Genomic DNA, 24,124 nt, shown 5'->3' with positions numbered 1-24,124 from the left:
CATGTTACATTCAAACTTTTGACGAATCTTACAATGACAACTAATGAACTTCTTTCTTCCCATAGAGACGTACTTACAGTTTGTCCTGGCGGGCCGTGTTCGCCTTTGATACCCTTGTGGTACGGGATGCAAAAGCCCTGCAAAAGAAATCAGGTGTCTCAAAAAAGTAGAAAGTTGAACTAAAAGATATCAAGCAGCCAGTGTGCACAGTGATGACAGACAGACACCTCAACAAAGAAAGTAAACTACTAACTTTTTCTCCTTTGTCTCCTGTAAGTCCTCTGTCACCCTTTAGGAATACAAAACATTCAGGAAGTCATCATATACGTATAAACAGACTTTTAGTAATTGTGATTTATTTATACATGAAAATAGCACAATTTCTGTTCAGTTTTTAAAGAACTGAGTGAGTACCGGTGGTCCAGGTACGTGCACTGTGGTATGTCCTCCTTCCACTCCCAGTGATGGAGGTCCAGGAGGGCCGGGTGGGCCACGAAATCCTGGATCACCCTGCAGGGAGACCGCAGTAATCACAACAACAGCCAAATCCAAATACATTTTCACAAGAAGAAAAGCAGAAAACCAAGTATCTCCAAATATGGTGATTTAGATTTCAGATAAACTGAAGAATTAAAGTTTCCTTAATGGGTTGAGAAAATTCTCTTACATCTTAAGTTAAATAAACCATTTAATAAAAATTGGATTAACTGAAAAATTGCCACAAAGCTGAAAACAGGGCTGTTATTCTTGACATTTTGGAGATGCATGGTTTTCACAGAGCAGCAACAAAATGCTAAATTGTTTTTATGAATATTACGCGGCATGTGTAACAGGGTTACCTCAGTACCACTTTACATTACAGCTCAGTAATAGATGATAATTACAATAAGAATATCTTTGTGATATGACAGTTTCATTTTTGTCATAAATAAAAAGAATGCATGGTTTGAAATCAGTGTGCAAGTGTTACTCTATAAATCGATGCTGCTTTCCAATAGCCTTGCATCTACACGTGATGTGCATATGACTACACTCCCTCTAATATCAGTGTAATACCTTCACAATCATTCTGGGACATTGAAGTAATCATCAGAAACTAAAGTTGAAATTCATGTTCCTTTTACTTTTCTAAGAAAATACCATCAAAACTTTATAAAGATAAAGTAAGAATATTACCCCATTCTTACAGTTTTATTACTGAACTGTAAAAGTGATTGAACGACCTCTACAGTAAAAGCATCATATAAGAAATGTGTCTTTTTTAAAACTAAAATTCTCACCTTATCTCCTTTCTCACTCACAAAGGCCAGCTTGTCACCCTGCAGGGAGGTAAACAAAAAAAAAGTTGTTATGACATCTCAGCAGGGTGATCAAGTCAGAGGATGGTGGACTTTATCTTTACGTATGATTAGTCTTACCTTCTCTCCAGGAGGGCCAGGGAGGCCAGAATCTCCCTGTCAAACAGATATTCAATTAAAACAAAGTGATCCAGTTCTGTTTCTATCTGATGAATATTGACAAATTATCCATCAGTATCTTCCAGGTTTAAAAATCTACAGAGATTACACTTTCTAATTTGTGCTCTTTCCACTACGAATTGCTGTTATATTTCATGATAATCATGTGTCTCTCTCTATATAACCAATATTCCTTAGCTCTTAAAGTTTATCACTGACTCTGTTGGATGGTAAACAGTCCATCACTGTAGGAGTAACTTACTTTGGGTCCTTGATATCCACGAGGTCCAGGAGGTCCGGTAGGTCCAGCAGGTCCAACTGATCCCTGGGAGAGAAAGACGTGTGCAGGAAGAACTTGGATTTACATGAAAATTCAGATTACATTGTCTGTGTTTTCTTTTGACGCACATAAACACATGCATGTTCACGAACACACACAACGTACAGGTAATCCAGGTGTGCCAGGGAATCCTCTGTCTCCTTTCAGGGGAACAATCCCAATCACACCACCAGGGTCACCCTGTAGGAGACAAAGCAAAAATAAATGGTTTGGTAGAACACATGTCTCATCATGACACATACTTTTATTGTTTGACAAACTTATTTACACATAAGATGTTAACAGTTCATAAATTTCAGCTGACCTTCAATCCAGGGATTCCCGGGATGCCCTGAGAAGAGAGGACAATAGTGACACATCTATACATGTAGTATATTCTGGCAGGATGAATATTTCCATTTTGAGACGCTGCTGAGTTAACGTATTGCTGTGTCATGTAGAAATCTTGTAATTCCAATGTTATGGCTGTGATGTTTTAACTTCAGTTTATTGGTCTTATATGGGCAGAGGAGACCTGCTCAAAACCATCTAGAGCATTCCCAAAACGGTATGCCAGTCAATTTAAAAACAAGGCAGCTTTTCCTAAAATTGTGACAGTTTTCATATTGCTTCCATAGGACAGTGGAAATAACTGAAATGTGTGCTGGTCATTGGGGTGTTGGTAGATTGTCTTGCGAGTCACGGTTGCTTACAGGAGGTCCTTGAAGACCGAAAAAACCAGGAGTGCCATCCCTTCCTCTGTCTCCCTGAAACACACACACACAACACGGTCAGAAGACACAAACAGTGTTTAGGTTATGTGACAAAAGAAAACATCAGGGGTGGACACAAAACCTGGGTGAACAAATCTGCTTCGAAATACAGTAGAACTTATAGAAGAGGCTTACTTTAGTCCCATTGCATCCTGGGATACCTTGCTGACCTGGTGGACCATCGTTTCCATTGATGCCCTAAGAGTGGGAGTGCACAAATAGACAATTTGAGACCATGAGGTGAATTTACTGGATTGTTGCAGGATGTGAGACATGAAGGCAGATGAAAGGAACTTACTGGCAGTCCCGGGTTTCCTGGGAAACCTGGCAGACCAGGAGGACCCTGCAAGATCACAACCATATCAGCATTACTGTCTCATGACAATACCAAAACCACAACATTAGCAATAATGTATGGAATAGAAGTCTGTCTCATATCATACAATGCCTTTCATGTCATACTGTACCACGATTTTGATGGATAGTTACTTACCCGCACTCCTTTCAGTCCGGGAGCCCCAGATTCACCCACATCTCCCTAAGAGAAATATATGACATGATGATCATCAACAGAGAAACATTTGTTCATGAAGACAGTCAAAAATGGAAATGCTGCATAATCAGTTATATTCATTTCTTAAACAATCAATAAATTACTTCGTGTGTGCCCCATGTTTTCATTATCTATGGGGAATGCTTTTCGGTCAATCCAAAGTTATTTAAGGTTATTCATTTTAATGTGTGTCTGTACTGACCTTGGGGCCAATTGGCCCTGGAGGCCCTTCAGGTCCCTGCATACCTGGGAATCCCATATTACCTTGAAGACCAGGAAATCCACGCTCCCCCTGTGAAGCACAGACCGTCAGGTTGATGATACAAGGATAAAAATCTTCATATTAACAGAGATTAGAAGGAAATGCCAAAACAGTTTTCAAAACAGCTTTTAAGACATTTTATGATTTTAAATTCATCAAACATGAGTTTGACACACAAAGCAAATTTAATGGCAAACAAGAGAAGTATTGAATGGAATTGTGACTATGTCTATGATTGTTGTTGTGACATTACTGCATTTCAAACATTCAAATAACCTATAATGAATTTACACCCAACTAAATCATTTTACCCAAGAGATTCATCATTGTCAAAGAAAATAAATATAATTGGAAAACACAATAAGATTTGTTAGTATAATTTTCAAGAATGTGCTTGTATGTATATTTATATTCAAAATAATGTTTCATTCTTTAATTCTTTCTTTCTTCTGCTCTTCTAGTTTACATACAGTACATGTGGGCCAGGCCAGTGCCAAAACAGCCAATCATTAACACATATTTTCATTAAGAAAATTGACTTTATTGCATTCTTATTCATAATGAAGACTTATATGGCTATTGTTGTTAATGATGGTCTCAACACATTCTCATCTGTATCCTTTGCAGTGACCTAAAACTGACCCAGAAGGATTCCTATACCTTGTTTCCACTATCTGCCATTAGATGGCAGCATTGCTGTGTGAAGGAGAGTCGTGCTCCAGTAATCTTCACAACCCTCTCTGAGCTGCCAAGCATGAGATAGTGATGTGTAAAACTCGGCAATAAATGAAACCATATTGAAACTTTTAAGATCGATGTCCATTCCCCAACCACTACACAACTGACTCCCATCAGTTGGGAGAAACATTGCATTTTGAACCATGGGAAACGTAGGGTTACCACGGCAACTCCTGTTGTGCTACATCAGGAAATGATATCATTGGAAATAAGGCTCACAAGAGATTTTAGGAAGGCAGTTTGGGGCCTTTGAGCAACTTTCAAAACACAGAGGTGCTTTGAATCCACAGTGGATTGGCCGGGCTCCATTGAACACAGTCAGTACATCTGTTGTCGTCGGGGGAGCTGAATGTTTGGCTACTGTTGCTGTAAGAATGAGCCATAAAAGGCCAGACTGTTGCACTACAAGGATAGATAACAGTCTGCAGTCGGGTGATATAATTGAGCCAATAATACACATGTATGCTCAAACAGCAGGAGTTGCAGTGAAAAATAAATCAACTTTCTTTGCTTGTGACAACTTAAAACAAAGCAACGTCTACTTGTGACCCCTCGTTACAGGTTTGATATTTCTTCTGGCTGTGACCATTCAACTAGAGTGACTTTTTTCTTTATGTTAATCTTAAAGTGCTTAAGAGGTAAACAAAAAAAAATCCCATAATTAACTTGCAAAAAGTCAAAGATCAGAGGAAAGTCTGAAAAAACAAACATTATTTTGTGTGTTGATCATTTCGCAACCCCTCACATTTATTTTACAACCCCTTGTGGGGATCCTGACCCCCAGGTTGGAGTCACGGCTTTAAAGGGAGAATATTTATGTTCTTTTGGCTGAGAGATCACTTCTGCAATAAAATGCAGTTTAAAAAGTAAGAAAGTATATATCTTTAAACCACAATAACAGAAAATATATATGTAGCTGTTTCTATATCTACCCCTAAGCCTAAAGACAGTAGATGTCTAAGGAAGTGTCTTTAGAGAAAAATGTAGTTACAGCAAGGCTACCTTTGCCCAAGTCAGTTTCATGTTTCAGGTCAGTGATTAACACTCATGGTAGAGTGCTGACAGCTCAAAGGCTCACAGCCAGTTCATGGCTAGTGTCCCCTCCACTTGTACATCTGCATCTGAGAGCTTCCCTCCCTCTGATGGGAATAAGGCCTTCAGCCCAGCTGTGTGTCCGGACATGCTCTAATTCAAACTGATCTTTGTTCCCGTCCTGGTCTCTGCTCCGTGACGGAGCCCCATCCACTGCTTTTCCACCCAGGCCCAGCTCCAGTCTGCCCCACTGAGCTGACCCCATTAGTTAGAACTTACTGTAGGAAGCACTGTCACGGCTGCTGTGGCCTGCTATGAACTTAAAAAGCGTATAAGTGTAGAAATGCATTGACAGTGACAAATGAAATGAGTGCAAATGAAAATCTCACCTTTGCTCCTTTCACTCCACTGCAGTCACATTTTCCACATGATGCCCCGCAACCCTGAAACATAAAAAATAAATGATCCATCACTTGGAGGAGAAAACATTTCTAAAGAGCATAGGTTTGAGTTTGACAACAAAAGAACGCAAACATGGGGAGAAGAGCAAAAATGAAGATAGTGTTTGCCAGCTGGACAGTATAACAGCCACCTGCTGAGGGTCACTTGATGTCATCCATCAGATGTGTAAAGTACGCTACAAACTCCTCATTCTTTTGTAGCATGTTGGTGTCCTGCCTCTGCCAGATGGCTCAAAGACATCCCACTGACACTGTAAATCACCACAGCGAGCGCCTGACAGACTTCTGCAGTGTTTAGCCCGCTGATCCATCCCACAGATGAGCATTTATAAATCAAAAATCAATAAATAGGTCAATAAAGTCGTAAACCGATAATACAAAATATTTGATTGAATAGCAGCTTTAATTGTTTTGATGGTGTTGACAATGAAGAAAAGCTTTATTTCCCGTAATCAGGTTACTTTCACTGATTAGCTTTGTAGAATTACATGCAGGCAGAAGGACATCAATGCAGCTGCTCTTGGCCCTTACAGTCCCCCCGCCTCAGGCCCCCCTCCACCCGGCTTCCTCTCCTCTGGGGTCTCCAGAGGCTGGAGCCTGGGAACTAGCCCACAGTGCCTTGGCTCTCTCCTCCATCGCTCCTCTCCTCCTTTTTCCTCCATCATCCAGCTGTTGCTAGACTCACGTGCAAGGCGTCCAGCCAAAATCCTGTCAGGACTTTGGACAGGCTCTGCAGGCCTGGGCAGAGAGTGCACAGCTACGCTACCCACAGACGTTTCTCTCCGTCTGTCTCTCGTTCTCACGCGCTCAAAACAAATTAACGGCTCTGTCACCATTCATCGCGATCCCTTCCCACCTTTCTTAACCTTACATCTCATTCATAAGTCATTCTTAATTATACCTTTTCTGTAACTCAATATCCTGTCCAGGTCTTTAACATATTCCCTGTCTTCCTTCTGACACGCAATCCTCTCCAACATGCCTGATAACTGAATCAATATGTGGCTCTAAAACCATGGGAAACCACGTAGAAACGGGACCTTCAGCTCTGACTGCCCCCACCCTTTCCCACTGCACTTGTTCTCCTCTATTTGCAGCATATAACACGTGTGGCCTGCTACATTTCCCCATTCCCAGTTCTCTCAAACACCTATAACTCAATCCATCCACCACCACCTCTCCACTCCTGGTCCCTTAAGTATTTTTTTCTCCACAGGATTAATTTCTGTTAAGACGCAGGAACACCTGCTTCGGATCAGATCAGTGTCATAAGACAAACAGAGGAAAAGGAATATTGACTCTCAGAATTAAGCTCATGTGTGTTTTATTATGGCAGCAATAAGAGCTCCTGGTGCTGGATTAACATGATTCTTTTTTTTTTGACAATTCACCAAGGGAGTTAAGGCATGCTAATGCAATGAGGGAACACACTTGCATATTGTCAGCACCACTCAAGTAAATTACAGCTGCTTGTGGTTGAGTATTGCTGAAGTAATCACCTGTTGCTCTCTGTCTCAGGTTTTTTTCCATCCTCTTTATCCTCCACAAGCTGAGCAGACATTCCTGCATGTTGGAGGGCGTGACCGGGGAACCCAAGCCTCAAACCGACACACACGGCGATGAGGACACTATGTGTGCTTGTGTGTGATGAAAAGCCACCACCCTGTCACGTCTGCTGCTGGTTCTCCAAACACAGCGCAGTAATCTGCAGGTAGATCAAAGTAGCATTTCTTTGATTTCTCCTGTTTGTTTTTCCTTCTACGTCCGTTATGCACCGTCATGAACCCAAACACCAGATGGCAGAGATGGCAAAAAGACCCAACTGACATCTGCACAAAAAGAGCATTTTGCTAATGAGTCCTGTAGCCATGGAGTGGGTGACTTGTCTGATTTGGTATCTGCAGCTTTGCATGAAAAGCAGATCTTAAGAGGACTTTATCATAGAGATCCCCGGGTATATCAGATGATGAGGGCTCTGATTATCTAGCTATACCACAAGCTAGGGAACCATTTTTAACATAAACACCATTTCTGCGGGCTTAGATCATGGAGGTGAGAGGTGGACTTTATGGGGTCGGGGTTCACACACAAGCCCAAAATGAAAAGACAGTACAGAGAGTGGTAACAAAGTACATTTACTCAAGTATTGTAAAATTTAGACGTACCTGCACTTTGGTACTTTTGTAGAGGTATTTGAGTCCTTCCATTTTATGCTACTTCTACTTCTCAACATTTCAGAGGGATATTTTACGTTTTTTCCACTACATTCATCTGATGGTAGGGATTTGATCAGTATTGGCCCCGATACTGACCTTAAAACGGATAGAGCATCGACCAGATGTGAGCGATCTGCAGCAAATACAGTTTTCTGTTCTGCTTTGTGAGATCATTTTAATTCGTAAAGCTACTATTGGTACTCATCATTTCCTGCATTTGCTTTAATACATGTGTATGTGAAGGTAGGCTTTTACTCTAAGTACATTTATTTAAGGATACTAATGTACTTTTATTCAAGTAATATTTCAAATGCTGCATCTTTACTTGTAATGGAGTGTTTTTACTACCAGCACAGTATGTGCACGTGAGAAAATGAGGAGATGAAGATGGTGTTACTCTGCCCAAACAGCATGATCTTCCACAGAGCAAACAGACTCTGAAGCCTCTTCAGTGATGAGTGTTAACATCCACTGTGAATATACAGTGGCCGGTGAGTCACTGAGCACTCGAGAAACTGTATCAGAGCCAGTAAACCTCTGCAGCAGACAGCCTCACGTGTCTCAGGACAAGTGTTTATGTCATTCCTAAGTCTGGATGGCAGGCCTGGATATCTCCAAACTGTGAAAAATCAATATGACGTATGCTGGCAGAGTGTTTACGTTTACTGGGCGCTGCGCAAAACAGTGCCTTATCATAATTATGTGTATATGACAGTGTGTTTGTGATTGTTTACTGAGGCTGGAGCTGGCAGGCCTGAACCTTTGCTTTGACAGAATCTGAGATCGAGGCCTAAAATGCCAACAGAAGAAGAGGATGGGGTGGGTGTAACTACCGAGATTTGTGGCATGGTACACAGAGGCACGTTCACAGGCCTTCATAACGTAGACAGCTGTATCTCAGACCAGAAGCCCTGATGTTTCAACAACACTTGCCCGCTATGTCTGACATCATTAGATACACAAGTCCAGCCCTCAGATGAGCCCAGGAGACAGGAAGTGATGAGTAACGTTTACTCTCGAGATTGCAGGCCTCGGCCAGCAAGAGATGCCGGTTCAGAGATCCCAACATTAACACAAATGCTCTTAATGTAAACCAGGGGTGAGTGTATAGAACTGTTGCATAACTGGATCCTTCAATAGAAGCACCATCGTGGCAAGAGCAGCCTGTTACAGAAGCTTGCATGGAGTGGGCATTATAAATCTCTTCTTTTTCCCAGATTTCAACCTAGTCTAGTCTTTGACGTCACCTTACTGGACAGAAATGAAGGACAAGCAATACTCTAACTGAGAAGACAAACCCACCACAAGGGCCATCTAGTAGCTGTTCTGGAGTTTTCAACCATATCACAGAATCTTCCTCAGCCCATTGCTTTCATGGAATTGAAGATGTTCTGCACTTTAAGGACTTCCCGTGTATGGCGTTGGCATAAAAGTTGAGGATCCAAATTTGGAAAGTTTGACCATAGAGACAACAACTGACAATGTCCAGCTTCTTCTGATCTTATTACATGATCTTCCTCAGTGGATTGATTTGGATAGTGAATAATTCCATGACAACTGGGAAAACTACACCTGCTGAGGAAGATCATGTGATGCAATAAAAACCTTCAGAACAGCTAGTACATTGACCTTGAGTTGAAATTGTTTTGTCAACTCCTGTTTCCAAAGTCAAGAATAAACTTTCATCTCTACTCTAACCGCTTAGGCTGCCTTTCTGCACTTGATGCTTGGCTCCCATGACTTATAATCTGTTTCTGTACTATATTAATGTTGAAACCTTAACTATATGTCTGGAGACTTCAGAGAAAATAATGTCCTAACTTTTCCACAACCAATCAATACAGTACCATGTTTTAACCACACTAAATCAAACTGCATTCCTGACCTCAAGGTCCTCATGAAACATCCTGTTACACACTTAAGTCATCTTGACTACATTTTCTACAAAAGGATAAACAATGGATTGAAAAGGCAACTGGGTTTTCCCAAACCTACAAATAAGGTCGCTTTCTTTGCAGTCTGCAGGGTAAAGTCATTCAATTTGTCCTTCACCTTACTGTGGCTGCATGACTCACTGCCACTGTTCTTCTTGCCAAAGTGGGCAAATCCACTTCTTACATATTGCAGCCAACCTCCAAACATGACAAGTGTATCTAAATTTCCTAAAATGTTCAACTCTTTCATCTTGTGTGAAACAAATACAACATGTTCGGGAATTTTCATGAACAGTATTGTGGCAGTGCTGATTATAACCACATGGGGGCAGAAATGTTTCCATCACTCCTCCACATTGACTGTACATGTACAACAGCTGTTTCACTGTGCCTTTTCTTCCATGTTAAGAGAAACTGAAGATCACACAAACATCTGGTCAATGTCATCTACAGAGTTTTCTTAAAACGACATCACATTCCCGGCACATTCCTGCCATAACCTCCCACTCCAGCTGAAGTATCTCACAAACCTCCTGGGGTATCCTGGGGCGGCGGAAGTGTGGGAGGATTTGTCATTTCACATCCCCTCTTCTTCTTCACATGTGTATGCTCATATTCAGCACACACACAAACAAATAAAACACCAATAATAGCCTGACATTACCTTCTAACATAATGGCTATAAGCATCATGAGATTCAGTCAAGGCATTGCAATATGGTACTTATTACTGTATGAATTTGATTAAATGAATTCCTATCACTCACAAAAATAACCTCAATTCAAACAGACGCACACACATGGTAATCGAAACAAAACGTTAAGACCATAATCAGCAGCCACTTTGTCCACATGACCTAATGTAAAGATATGAAGCTGACATCCTCAGCGAGAGTCATGCACAAAAGTTCTGGCTGCTCTTATCAGAAAACAAGTGCTGCGGGAGACTGCTGTTTTTGTTATTGTTTTCAGAAAAAAAAATACACGTTTTCCTGGCCCAGTAATGTGAAAATCTATGGAGCCAGAGAAAATGATTTGACTCTCAGTTTATCTCTTCGGATGTGAGAGGAGCCTTCCTTCCACACTGATATGGATTTCACGGAGGGGGAAACCAGATAACTGTGCTAACTCAGTTACACTTTGTGTTCTACAGTTTTGTTGAGCTTACATGCTCTTCTAACACATCCGCACACCTTACATAGTACAGTTAAGCTATGTAGTATATTACATACCTTGAAATGATTCCACATTAGTATTTTGGTTTTTGCAAAGTTACATTAGCCGTTAGGAGGGCCATAGTATGTCAAACCTATATGTGATGTAGGTTGTGGAGTTCTGCCCCATTTGAAAATATAAAACATATATATTAATGCAGCTTTAACTTTCAAGAATTCAGGGTTTCCTGCCACCATATTGTCAATCACCGAGCTACTTCCTTGGAGGCATCTAAAGGGCAGCTTAGTGGTATTTTTGCTGCCTGAGTTAGTACCAGCAAAAGCCCCAAAATCTCTGAGGTTTAGACTGTCACTTACCCTCTGACTCAGTTGTTTTGACCTGAAACTGTCTCCCTAAACAGCCACATGGTTGCTCAACCATGTGTATTCCAGCTTCCAAACGTGACGAGGAGTACACAGGTTAGCCATATTTTGTGTTTTGTGTTTACATTTTGCTCTATGTTTTAAGCATTTAGCTATTTGGGTTGATTTCAAGTTGGTGGATCTGATTACTCTTAATGGCATCCGATGAGATTTTGGCTTTGTGTCCCACCAGTAAACATTGTGCAACATTGTTAAATTAAACATATCCATGAACTTTCACATAAACATCTGGGTTCTTTTGTGGTCTCAGTGAGTCCCACTGAAACAACAAGTAGAGTTATACAGCACATCTTTTCTTTCAGTGAGTTGAAGTGAGTTTTACAAGCTCCTGTGTCCCTTTACCACAGCAGCGTAGTTGGTCTAATGTGTTTAACCTGCGTACGTCACAGAGTAAAGACGTGCTCATGGCGTTAAACCACAGATCATGGCTTCCATATGGAGACAATCAGGATAGTTTTACTCCATAAATGTCAGAAGGATCTCTCTTGGCAGCAGGGCTCATTAAGCAACACTAAATTAGACAGTTATGGAGCACACTGCGATACAGACAATACAAATGTGTATGTGTATATGATAAATGTAGCAGCAACAACATATACACAAGCACATGTGCACAAACTAGAAAGCACACACCTACACTGCTGCTACTCAGTTGATTCTGATAAAAACTATGAGATCAGTGACTTCGTGCTGTTGACCAGATTTTGTGGTTTTTGGGTATTTATTTGTGTTTTTTCTTCACGGCCAATAAGATCACAGGTGCTACTGACTATGATGAACAGTCCTCGGCTACACACACTGATGCAGGAGAGAGAGAGGTACACAGACTAAAATAATAATAGATGAGAGGAGGACAGATACGTTTTTTTCAGACTGTGCTGGGTTGAACTGTGCTGCTCTGACATTCCTGGCCTTCTCTGGTACTGAGAGGCCGGGATGAGAGAATAGAAGTGGAGGAGGGGAATTTTTCTGTCTGACTGCCATACTTGGAAGACAAGGCTCCTGGTGCAACTTGCTCTGTAAACAGCATGAGTGTGTGTTTGCGTGAGGGCGAGCTGCACATGCACAAACTGGGATGGTACGATATGAAACAGCATTTTTTTAAATGCCAAGATAGATATCAAGTTAAGCCAAACCGTTTTTCATGTTAACTGCTCCTGAAGCTGGATTCTCTGAACATATTTCATATTCTCTTGTTTACAGTGCATAAAACGAGTGTATGAAAGCATCATTCAACATATGAGTCATTTAATGGCGAAATCCTGCTTTAAATCAAACACTAATAGACCAGAGGAGCCAATTGAAGTGGCTTTTTGCTGCATTCATTTAATAAGAATAATAATATCTAATATAGAGGTAATGTATAGATTTTTGCTGGATGTACTTGGACAGAGTTGGACATTTTTGGAAATACACTTGCTTTCTTGTCAAGAGTTAGATAAGAAGATCGACACCACTCTCATGTCTGAAGGCCAAATATGAAGTTAGAGCTAGGAGAAGGCTAGATTAGCTTAGCACAAAGTCTGGAAACAAAGGGAAACAGGTAGCCTAGCTCTGTCCAAGATAGCAAAATCTGCCTACCATCACTTCTAAAGCTCAATGATTTGCACACTTTTTAAACTCTTCTGTTTAATTCACACAAGTGTAGAAACGACACATTGTGGTTTTACAGGGGGTTGCAGGGGGGTCAGAGGCAGGATAGCTGTTTCCCCCTGTTTCCAGTCTTTGTGCTAAGCTAAGCTAGCCGGCTCCTGGCTGTAGCTTCATATTTAGCGTACAGACACGAGAGTGGTATTGATCTTCTCATCTAACTCTTGGCAAGAAAGAAAATAAGCGTATTTCCCACAATGTCAAACTATTCCTTTAACAAATGCCCACTTGACTGCTCAAAATGTCTAAAAGAGATAAGGTCTTAACTCATTTAGCATTACAAATGACAGACACACACACTGGTCACAATTCAATACTCCAGGGCCATATTATATGTACATTCTGCAATAAATCAGGGCTATGTTTTCTGTTTCCTTTATTTAAGGAGTCCTGCAGGGTATATTTGCTGAGACCAACTTGATGTAAAACATGTCCTGTTCTAGTTGCAGGCAGCAGGTTTTCATCTACACCACAGAAATAATTCAGGGCTCCTGTAACCAAAAGCAGATGCATCTTCAGAGAGCTGTTCACACACACACACACACACACACACACACACACACACACACACACACACACACAGGCCCAAACAATGTCTGCACAAAAATGCACATGAAGGAATATTAAATGGATGCAAACACAAAAAGAAAACTGAATACCATAAAACTTAGCAAGCTTTATGAGATCAAATCTTTATCCTCTGGGAAAAGCTAATATTGTAAGAAGATACATGAAATGACACATAGGAACACACATATGCACACACAAACATTAATGAACAAGGTTAACAAACACACCAGTCAGTTGTCAGTCTGCTCATGCATGACCAAGCGTGACCAGGTTAATGCTGCCTGTCATCAAATGTGGGGCCAGGAGTCTGGGACAGCTGTAAGTGGTGGGGTCTCAAAGTTAAGAAAACCCAGTTTAGTACAGGATATCACCCATTTATCAACGTCATGCATACACTTAACTAACAGAGACCTGGCATGACCTAACATGAGTACAAGTCTAATGCAATTCAGTGAACTGTGGACAGAACTACAAACTCATCCTCTGGGACCGCAGAAGTTGTCGTTGAACATGTCAGTGGACATGCAACAAGAACACTGTGCAGTCCTCTTCACCCACGTCAACAGTCCACACAGGAATTCTCACATGCAAAATTAACTCCAGCAAATGGGAAAATTGTTTTAGACAATTTCTCAGGCCTGGCTGGTCGGCACAACATTGTGTGTGTGTGTGTGTGTGTGTGTGTGTGTGTGTGTCTTAGTGTGTGCTTGTACTGTATGTGTGTATGGTAATATAAAAACCCTGGAGCTGGCTGATCTTCAAGTGCTACTTGTATAATTCCAGCTGGTGGAAGGGACTCCAGAAAATATTTTGAGAAAACGTGGAAATTGTGATACCATTGTATAGATTCATTACAATGCTTTAGTTGTCATGACCAACATCAAACACAACTGGGCACCTTTCACTCAAATTCCACGTTAATGATTCTAACGGACCCTATACAATAATCCTGCCTTAGATTACAAAGGTCCTTGACCTCTCTTAATCAGCTTGTCCATCTGCACCCCATCTTGACCAGTCACATGACCTTCACAGGCTCATCCTGTTGACCTGTGACCTCTGGACAGGCCATTAGAGGGGATTTAGACATTCAAACAGAGCTTTCAATATAAGGGTCATCTTGATAACTCAGCTCTTCTTCAGTGTCCAGAGTGTCCATGTGTGTGTGTATGTCTAAGGATGTACATGTGAATGAAACGTTACCATGTTAACAAGTTAAGCAAGACTCCTACCAATATTTTGGACTTAGAGGGGACTTTCTGGGTCTAGCTACTGCACAAACACACACATTCACAATCCAGCACTCCACCCAAGAACAGCTGATTGCAGTCTTGCCCTCAAGTTGTCTCTTTGTGGAGGATAAAAGAAACTTTTTAGCCCTCAAATGCAGGAGAAGCTGTGTCTCTCTCATAGAAAACTTAAGGTTTGAGAAGTTCTGGCAAATAACTGGGGGATTTATCTTGTTACAGTTGTGTTGTCTGAGCCAGTGGGAGAGATTGACTTTTTGGTTTGTGTGCAGAGCTCTGTTCACGTGCCCACACATCACTGGTCTGGACGATTATTGTTCCACACAATAAAAAAAAAAACCCAAAACATTCCTCTACAATCCCACAGGAACAGGATCGGTCCAAGCACTAAAACACACAAACATCAAATCGAAAGCTCTCTACCTCTGCACTTCTTCATCTTGTTTGCCGCTGCATCAGTTTTGAATTCCTGTGCCCTAGAAATCAAATCTGAACAATAATCTAGAACAGAGTTTGCACTTTTTCTCTGCTAACAAATCTAGTATTGAGGCAGTGAGAGGGAGAACATGTTCAGGGGCTGGTGGAAACAGAGAGAGACCGGGGGGGAGCAACAATTACTTTGTTAAGACGTTTGTTTTCTCTGAGAAAGGGCCAGTTCAGTTCATGTGAGCGGCTGCAGAGCTCTGAGTACTTCAGCTCTGCTTGTGGCTCCTCTGTGAATGTGCAGCACTGTGCCACAGGATGTGGGACTTAGGAAGCCATTCTTTCTCTAAGGAGGAAGGCCTCTTCCTTGCCTTTTATGCTCACAAAGACAAGCAGGGGTTGGGTCAGCCTCGAGTCTCTCTCCAGAGTGCTCTGGTATCTGGGAATAGCGTCAGCACGTGAGGACAAGGAATGACCTCTGTGACTTTGTACCAACCAAATAAATCAAACCTGGAAAATTCTCACACTCACCGTTTTTTCCCAGTTGTCTTATTTCAGAAACTTACATGGAAAGCTGTGAAAGAAGCGATGTCAACCCATTAGTTTTAAAGTTTAATAAGAGTCTACAGCCATGCTAGCTACTCTGTGAAGCTGCACTTATTGGGACAGTGGTGCTTTGATAATAATAATTTTTTTGACCTGACGATGGTGCCAGAATAAAAGTCAGAGGATCAAAGTTATTACAATTTATTATGAGGGTCCATTAATGTCTGTACCAAATTTCATCCATCCAATACTTATTGGGACATTTCACTCAAAACCACAAATGTCAACCTCATGGTGGCACTAGATGAAAAGTCTGAGAATCACGAAAGTCAGCAGGATTCATCCTCTGGGGACCATGATTGTCTGTATAAACATTTTGTACTAATCCATCAAGTAGATTTTGGGATATTTCACAGGAAGTGGTAACTTTGACCTGCTGGTGGCGCCTGAGGAAAGGTCAGGGAATCACCAAATTAGGATTAATCCTCTGGGGAACAAACATGTCCGTACAAACTTTCATGACAATCCATCCAGTATGTAGTTGTATTTCAGTCTGGACCAACCGACCAACATTGCCATCCGAAGAGCCACGCCGCTCACATGGCTAAAAACTAAAACTGAAAGAGAAAACCAAGTCTATTTCTCAAAAAACACACACGTGGTACACGGAAGCATCTGGGATTTGAGTTAGTTATTTATAAAAAGACACATTCCCATCACTGTTATACAGGGTGACACATCCATCAGGGAGTATACTGTGCATATACAGGAAGTGTGTGTGTGTGCATGTAAGCTCTATTTCACATCCTTTTTAACAAAGGTTTTTCCATTTGTGCGTGCTGCACATATGCTGATGTTGTTGGCTCCCAATGAGGAAATTACCCTCCTTGTAAAATTATCATTGACATCAGAAGCACAGCAGGTTTTATGATGCATAACTGAGGCAGCACTACAGGAGTATGAATAAGTGTGAGAAAGAGAGGAAATTCCAGCGACCAGAGAGAGAGAGAGACAGCCTTTATCCCTGCACTTCACTTTCAAGTCTGCAACAAACTAATGGATAACGGAGCTCTTTAGCCCCATTATCATACCATACACTACAGATGATAGCTATCTAATAGACAGAGCTGCTCTCTATTGTTCTCCTGTTTCCGTATCAAGCCTTATCTTCTACATGAGCATTACATCACTGCCGTTTGAACATAAGGAGACTGTAACTTAAAGATTTCACCACCCTGAGGCCTTAGAGATGCCGAACCCTGACAACAGATCTGCTCTCGTATCAGTTAAAAAACATCTCAATCTACCCCTACAGTAGACTCAACTATGCATTGAAAGATTAGCCTATCTCCTCTTCTCCTCATGTGAACTACATCATGTGACCGCCTTAGCCTGTTTCCTACTCAAAGTTATCTGATTAAGCCTTTTTTTTCTGGAATACGTTAGCAGAATAACAGCTACATGAATGAAGGATTCTCATTGTCCAGCAAGTCAATATAGCAGCAACATAAAAGAGCAACACAGGAGGAGATGGATAAAACATCTGTTCTTCCAGGAAAGAGCTTCAGACCTCTAGGTATGGGTACACAGGCACTCTCAGGTCCTCTCAGATCTGACTATCTGCTATTTCTATCAGTCCTCCTCTGTAAATTTAGTGCAATAACAGTCCAGTTCTACTACCATGTCTGGTAAAAAATACAGAGTAACTCTAGCTCAGAGAAGAAGACAGGAATATGTGAGGTCTAAAGTGAGAGGGGTAAGGCGAAGAAAAAGCATCACTGTCATGTTCAGCTGACAGAAATATAAATGTCTCCATTCATCTAATGCTCAGATGTGGTAAAAGGCGCCACATACCACATACTCCACATTCTGGCAAGAGCATTAATCAGTTAACGTTTAATGAGACAAATATGAAGCATGTGCCTGTGTCATCTGTAATATCATGTGGTCTTAATGTAAGTGTCTTTCTGTTTTCAGCACCGACGACGTCCAGCTTCCCCGAGTTCAGCCTGGCTCAGTGTGCCATCACTAACTCTGTCAGTTACACACTCAACACACAAACTAACCTTGTCCTGTTCACTCTCTCCTAATCATCCCTAACTCTCATCTGCACTATCTAAAGAGTGTGAGATAAGTATGTGTGAGAGAGGAATCTGTAGGTGTGTACCTCCCTCTGGAAAGACAATCTTAACAACATTGTTTGTGCATGCATACCTCGTTTTTTTAAATCTGATTTTGTAATGCGAGTACGCTTCTGATTTGCGATCAGATAATCTATGAAATTTCTCCTCAAACTTATCTCTAAATCATTTAGAACTCTTCTAATCTGAGCAAGGACTTCAACCCAAAAAGAGGCCACTGCAGGAGCTTGTTCTTGAACCAGTTCTCCAGTGAAAGAAGTCTTCATGACCTGCCATGGTTGTAGATGCATGTGTTGTCAGGGAACAGGCCATAAATTGATTCTAAAAACTTTGACTCCAAGTTTATGGATTCACTTCTTTTTTTGGTTCAGCACCAGGACGAAGCATAAAACCAAAAGTGACTGACACTAATGATGTATTTAACTATCAGACTTAACATTCAGGCAATCAGAGATACAATTTAACCAACATTCACAAACAATTGCATTTATCATGGATTTGTTTTTTTTTTGCCAAAACCACAATATCTGTTTTCTGCAGTGATCTTTCACCATTTGACAAATTGCAACCTCCCTGACTGACCTGCGGACGCAACATAATTTCAGGAACACTCCGTTCTGCAGTTTGTTATAAAAGATCAGCTATTCATTTGAGCCGCCTCAGATTTGATCTTAATTTCAATTGAACGTAGAACAAACTGTCTTTTTCTTTCAGATACCCTGAGGCGCTTCTTGTGCAGTGTGAGATATAAAGAAATAAGACATGGAATACAAGGAAGAGGAGACTTAAAACTCCCAAAAAGTTTAGTTTTGAACATTTCTTCTTCTGCATGAGAGGCATGTTAATGAGCGAATAAATCATGTAGATTATTCTGTCAAGTTGACAGAGGGAGAAGGCACAAACTCTACGATGTTTATCTGAGAAGGTCCGTCTCTACATGTGTATTTATATTAGAGAAACAAGAGGGGCACTTCAATGGCAAAAATAGAAATAGTGCATGACCAAAGTGCCTTTTGATTGCTGCCATTGGTATGTTGTATTTTTACACACACACACACACACACACACACACACACACACACACACACACACACACCTTTGTAAACTAAACTCTAAACAGGCAAAGTTCCATGTTGTTGTGATACAGGAGCAGGAGAGGGTTTATTGATTTTCTGTGTAAGACCCTCAGGAACTTCCATAGATATTTCTTTTTTTGTTTTACACAGCATGAACAACCAATCACTGATGAGAAGGTCTGACTGTAGAGTGGACTGAGGTTCATTCAGCATCACTGTGTGTTGTCAGATAATCAAGCATGGAATACAGCTAATAATTACTATGAACATGGACACTGAGAAAATTATAAATAATGTGGTAACTTCTTGTATTATAAAGGCTTTAAAACTGTTCTGGCGGGCATCCTGGTGGATGAGCAGTTAAAGATGAATACCATGTACCCACAACCTAGTTTGATTTCCAGCAGGCTGTGTTTCCTGTCTCTATACTGTCACACTGTGAAACGGGTTAAAATGTCATAGAAAATCTATTTTATTTAGTATCTAGCAATTTTGCAGGTTCCCTGTGCGACACCCAAACCCAGAATTGCAATGTCCTGTAAGGGAACGCAAACACACAGAGTAACCACAGACCTAAATGTTGTCTGTGTTGTCTGGAAGGGTTATAATAAAGTAGTTAAGCCATTTGCATTCTACGGAAACCTTGACTAAACACTATTCTCTGCACCTGTCCTCTGTTTTTAAAGCAGGACACTAAGACGGAGGCTTTTCAGGCCAAAAACTGACAAAGAGAACAGCTGAAGGAAGAGACAGCCAAATCTTGACTCTTCACTTCATGTGGACCAACACAAAGTCATAAATCTAACGATACCGTCATCACTATCTTTATTATATTCCATCGTTTGGAACAAATTGGCAGCGGCGGGTGGAAGTGCAGGTCAAGATCCAGAGAGTGAGACTAAAAGATTTGCTACGCGGTATCTGCTCCCACATTCCTCCTCTTCTGGGGCTCATAACCTCGTCAACTCCTTCTCTCCCTCCTCCTCTAGCAGCCTTCTCCTCCATCACTCCCCACCTCCCACCTCCCTGTCAGACAGACGTATCCATTACGCCCTCTCAGTCCAAACCACAAATGACATTTATGACTCACCAATTTCACAGTATAACCGGCTAAATTGCACTTTCACCATAACAATACACCTCGGGGGAAGTAACCGATCTGGAGGATAACGTACAAGTTGATCTCCAGGTAGTTAACGTGCAGAAAATATTAGCGTGGGACAAAAAGAAGTGGTTTATGTGTGAAAAGTAAAATGCGTCTGTGACAAATCTAAATGAAATGCCTTCTGGGTGATGCTTGGACCACAGGGAATTGAAAGGGGCTTTACCATGCTTAACCACTGTTTAATCCCCTCCTCACTTGGCACAGACAGGGAACACACACAGGCGGAAAGTGGGGCATACCTGCCACACTACTTGAGTATCAAGGTCAGGGGAGAATTATCATTGCCACCCAGCGACACCTGTCAAAATACAGGAGACACAAACGCCATCACAACTCTTCCAAATGTAGGCATTTTTACAACGCTGGGGGGCAGGGGTCAGGCAGGTTGTGCCTTCCCAGGGTGCATTGCTTGGTTGGTGGTAAGTCACAGTAACAGGGTCAGCTGTTGTCTCTGTGGGGGGTTGATGGGGAGGAGGCTGGTCAAAACTACCAGCAGCCTTGTCGGCACTTTGGGCAGCTTGACCCACAGATCAAGTGTTGGTAATGATTCTAAGCTTTTAACAGACAATGTACACACATTCCTCAGGCTGTACGGGGATTAGCGGCTCTCAGTGCTGCTTCCTCCATGTTTGAGTTGTGTTCTTCATCCTCCCTGGGGTTCGCCCTGTCCTGTGACATCGTGGCCAAGCCAGGAGAAGGAACCTGGCAGCACATAGAAGCTCGTCTTTCCCACCACTTACCGGCTTTCCCAATCTCTCCATCCAACATCCCACACACAAACTCTAACTTCAGGAATCTGCTAATCTGCCCTTCTTCTTCTTCCTCCTCCTCCTCCTCCTCCTCCTCCTCCTCCTCCTTCTCCTCTAGGAATTACAAATGACTCATTCTGACCAGATTAAATGACCGCCAAGGGAGAGAAACTCAATTCTGGTGATGTTATATAAACAGTGGGGAAATTCACTCAGGATCAGATGATGCTGTGAAAAAAATGGGAGCAAAGGTCTACATAGATCTAAATATTAGCTTGTTGCTTCATCATTAAATAGATTATAGAGGCTAAAGGCAATTCTATCTTACATTATCTCTTTATTATTGCTTTTCTAAAGTCAGCCTGACCCATTCTAGGCTCAGGGTTATCACATTTGTGGTTGACCGTGAATTGTTTATACTGTATATTCACTGCTGGCCTCAGTTTAGCCGCACTAATTGTGAAGGAGCCCAAACAGGAGGCTCGGATACTCAGTCCACGTCATGCCCCTGTGTATGTGGAGACGAAGAAGAGATAAACACACCGAAACGCCTTGTGGACATCGGTCAAACACTGATTTCATTTACCGGATTCACATTAATGAAGGCGATATGACTGCATTTCAGCCTAGTACCTGTGCCATTGTTCTAGATATCCCTGATGAGGGAAGCCCCTTTCTGTTCTTTGGATGGATCAAAGCCCCTGACAGGATCACAAACTTCCTGTCGGTGGACCTCCCATGGGTGGATCGGAAAACACTCCCAACAATAAATCCAGAGTGTTGAATTACTCCAATTTCATGAGTGTCATTTGATCAGTGACAAGACGTTCAGCCAGATAAACACCTCCACACCCATCTTCTCCTCTGTCCAGATGTCCTACGTCTGTCTCATGTTTGTGCCATTAAATCCGGGCAGGCAGGGGATAAAAGTTGCCTCTGCTGCTCTGATGCGTTGGCTCTCAACATCGCACACTTCTAACCTACGCAGCTCCCTGAATCAAATCTTAGTAAAATAATAATGAATAATAAAAGTGAATAATGTTTGTTTTGTGGATAAAACATCTGGACAAAGGGACTTTCCCTTAAAACACCCCGGAAGTTGGAGACACTCCCCACATGATAATGCCAGGCTTCCTAACGGGATGTTCAATTTCTCAGAAACATCCCACATCGCTCCATTGTGCAACAATACTAACTGATTAACAACCTGTTCTTCCTCATCTTAACGCTTGACACACTCCACCAATGTTTCCTCCCCCTCACCTGGATTTCTGCTTCTCTTGTGTGAGAGATGTTTCCGCCGCAAACTCGACCCACGCTTCAAAAAAATTTCAGCAGAAGGTGACCACTGTAGTTATGATTATTTCAACAAACAGCCCGATGAGGATTGATGCCAACATACGAGAACATACAGAGCAGCAAGCCTCTCAACTGTGTCTGTTCTCAGGGGAGACATGAAGCACCAGGGTTTCTCCTTCACTTCTAATGGAAACATTAAACTCATTCATGGATTATCTACTTTTGAATAGGGAAACTGGATCTGGAAAAGTATCCAAAAAGTGGGATGACACCAAGTGTAGCTGTGAAATTCCCATTTGTCAAACACTTGCCCTGATAAAGCTTTACTGACAGAAACAGTGTCCTATTACCACTGTGAATAGTATTTAGTGCCACAGCAATGCCTGGCATCACGTTACCTTGCATACAGATTATTCCCATGACTACTTTGTCATCTAATTTGTCTAATTTGGTTGAAAACACAGCTGGTACAGATAGTTACACTTCCTCCAACTTAAGTTATACATGAACATTTTTCAAAATGTTAATGGTAAAATTCGTTAGATTGTTTAAATTGAGATTTCTAAACATGTTTCATGTCAAACAAACATTTTCTTTTGTAAAATGAGAGTAGAGTTACAGGCTCCATCTATTTCAACCACAATAATATCACGAACAGCTTTTACTGTAATTTCCTCCCTGATGTCTCATATTAATTCATTTGGAATGAAAAGGAGCAGCTTTGCATCATAGAGGCCTAAATCACCAACAGCAACACAAGCTCACAAGGAAACAGGACAATCTGATGGCTGGAAAACAACAGTTAGATATGTTAAGGGGATAACAAGTTTCTCTTAAAGACATATATTCATGAAAGGTCTATTGGATTATCTAAACATACCAATGATTAACTTAATACACATCTCTATCTCCCTCATTACCTCTCTTTAACACACACACACACACACACACACACAAACTTCAGCTACTGTAGGCGCTCTGCCCCACCCTCTCCCTCTGCCTCCATCTCTTCTCCTCTCCAGCAGAAGTGGAGGAGGCTGGACTGGGAGCAGATTCAACTCAAAGTATTTAGAACAGCTTGATAGAGACCGAACAAACTGGACAAGTGTAAGACAAGACACATAAAAACACTACAGAGCTAAATATAAATATATATACAAACATCTGGAATAAAGATCGTCCGTCTTAACGACACTGAATCACTGAAATGTGTCTAGTTCAACGACTTAAGCTCCATTATGGATGAGCACAGTTAAACACTTGTTTTAACAGACCGAATGAGAGAAGAAAACAGCTGGTTGCACACAGACTACAGGCTACATGTGTGCACCGCCGAAATACCCGAAGGAAGTCTAAACTCCTCGTCAGAAATGTACGCGTATTCACTTAATCGGAAAAAGTTTGCTCGATACATTCTTCACAATAATAGCTTTAAGCTCCCCACAGTGTTACAGGTGCTTCATCCACTCACCTCAGCCCCTGTCAGGTCTACACTTGAGTAGAGAGCCGCCAGCAGTAACAAGGTGCCGGACTGTAACAGCATCGTGGCGGCCGGTGCGCACTGGAAACGGTGCCCGCAGACAGAGCAGAGTGCCCGCAAACAACCACCTGTTGGCCGCTTCTCGTCTTCTTTCTTCAGGTATTTCACGGTTTATCGGCAGAGCGCGGGCAGCACGTTTGGCTGCATCTTTGTCCGAAACGATATGAGGTTCTGATCAATGCAACTTGGTCTAGTTTCTGCTGCACCACACCCCCCTCCCAAAACGACCACCCTCGCCCATGCAAACGGACTCAACCCTGCTTTTTACAAACACTTTGACTTTTCTCGGTGAGGAGAGGGACTACTCGCCACACTTTGGTGTTTTTTTGTGAGAATATTTGAGGAGGTTTTGGTGCCACAGGTGCCGGATCTGAAA

At 41.7% G+C, this 24,124-nt stretch overlaps 1 protein-coding gene across 1 annotated transcript in view; it reads right to left on the bottom strand.

The window, feature by feature from the left end:
• The window catches only part of col4a1 (collagen, type IV, alpha 1), a 34,740-nt gene extending 13,460 nt beyond the window's left edge, over window positions 1-21,280 (bottom strand). The window contains exons 1-17 of the mRNA XM_070915003.1: window positions 21,277-21,280; window positions 20,901-21,023; window positions 6,281-6,333; window positions 5,524-5,577; window positions 3,305-3,394; window positions 3,043-3,087; window positions 2,848-2,892; window positions 2,685-2,747; window positions 2,490-2,543; window positions 2,102-2,128; window positions 1,903-1,977; window positions 1,720-1,782; window positions 1,419-1,454; window positions 1,281-1,319; window positions 415-510; window positions 254-289; window positions 78-137 (exon numbers count right to left, since the gene is read on the bottom strand). Coding sequence (XP_070771104.1) covers window positions 78-137; window positions 254-289; window positions 415-510; window positions 1,281-1,319; window positions 1,419-1,454; window positions 1,720-1,782; window positions 1,903-1,977; window positions 2,102-2,128; window positions 2,490-2,543; window positions 2,685-2,747; window positions 2,848-2,892; window positions 3,043-3,087; window positions 3,305-3,394; window positions 5,524-5,577; window positions 6,281-6,333; window positions 20,901-21,023; window positions 21,277-21,280 — 963 coding nt within the window. The remainder of the gene's footprint in view (window positions 1-77; window positions 138-253; window positions 290-414; window positions 511-1,280; window positions 1,320-1,418; window positions 1,455-1,719; window positions 1,783-1,902; window positions 1,978-2,101; window positions 2,129-2,489; window positions 2,544-2,684; window positions 2,748-2,847; window positions 2,893-3,042; window positions 3,088-3,304; window positions 3,395-5,523; window positions 5,578-6,280; window positions 6,334-20,900; window positions 21,024-21,276) is intronic.
• Window positions 21,281-24,124: the final 2,844 nt, after the last annotated feature.

This window comes from Enoplosus armatus, chromosome 11, assembly GCF_043641665.1.
Source record: "Enoplosus armatus isolate fEnoArm2 chromosome 11, fEnoArm2.hap1, whole genome shotgun sequence".
NCBI lineage: Eukaryota > Metazoa > Chordata > Actinopteri > Centrarchiformes > Enoplosidae > Enoplosus > Enoplosus armatus.
This window is presented reverse-complemented; position numbering and strand designations above follow the sequence as displayed.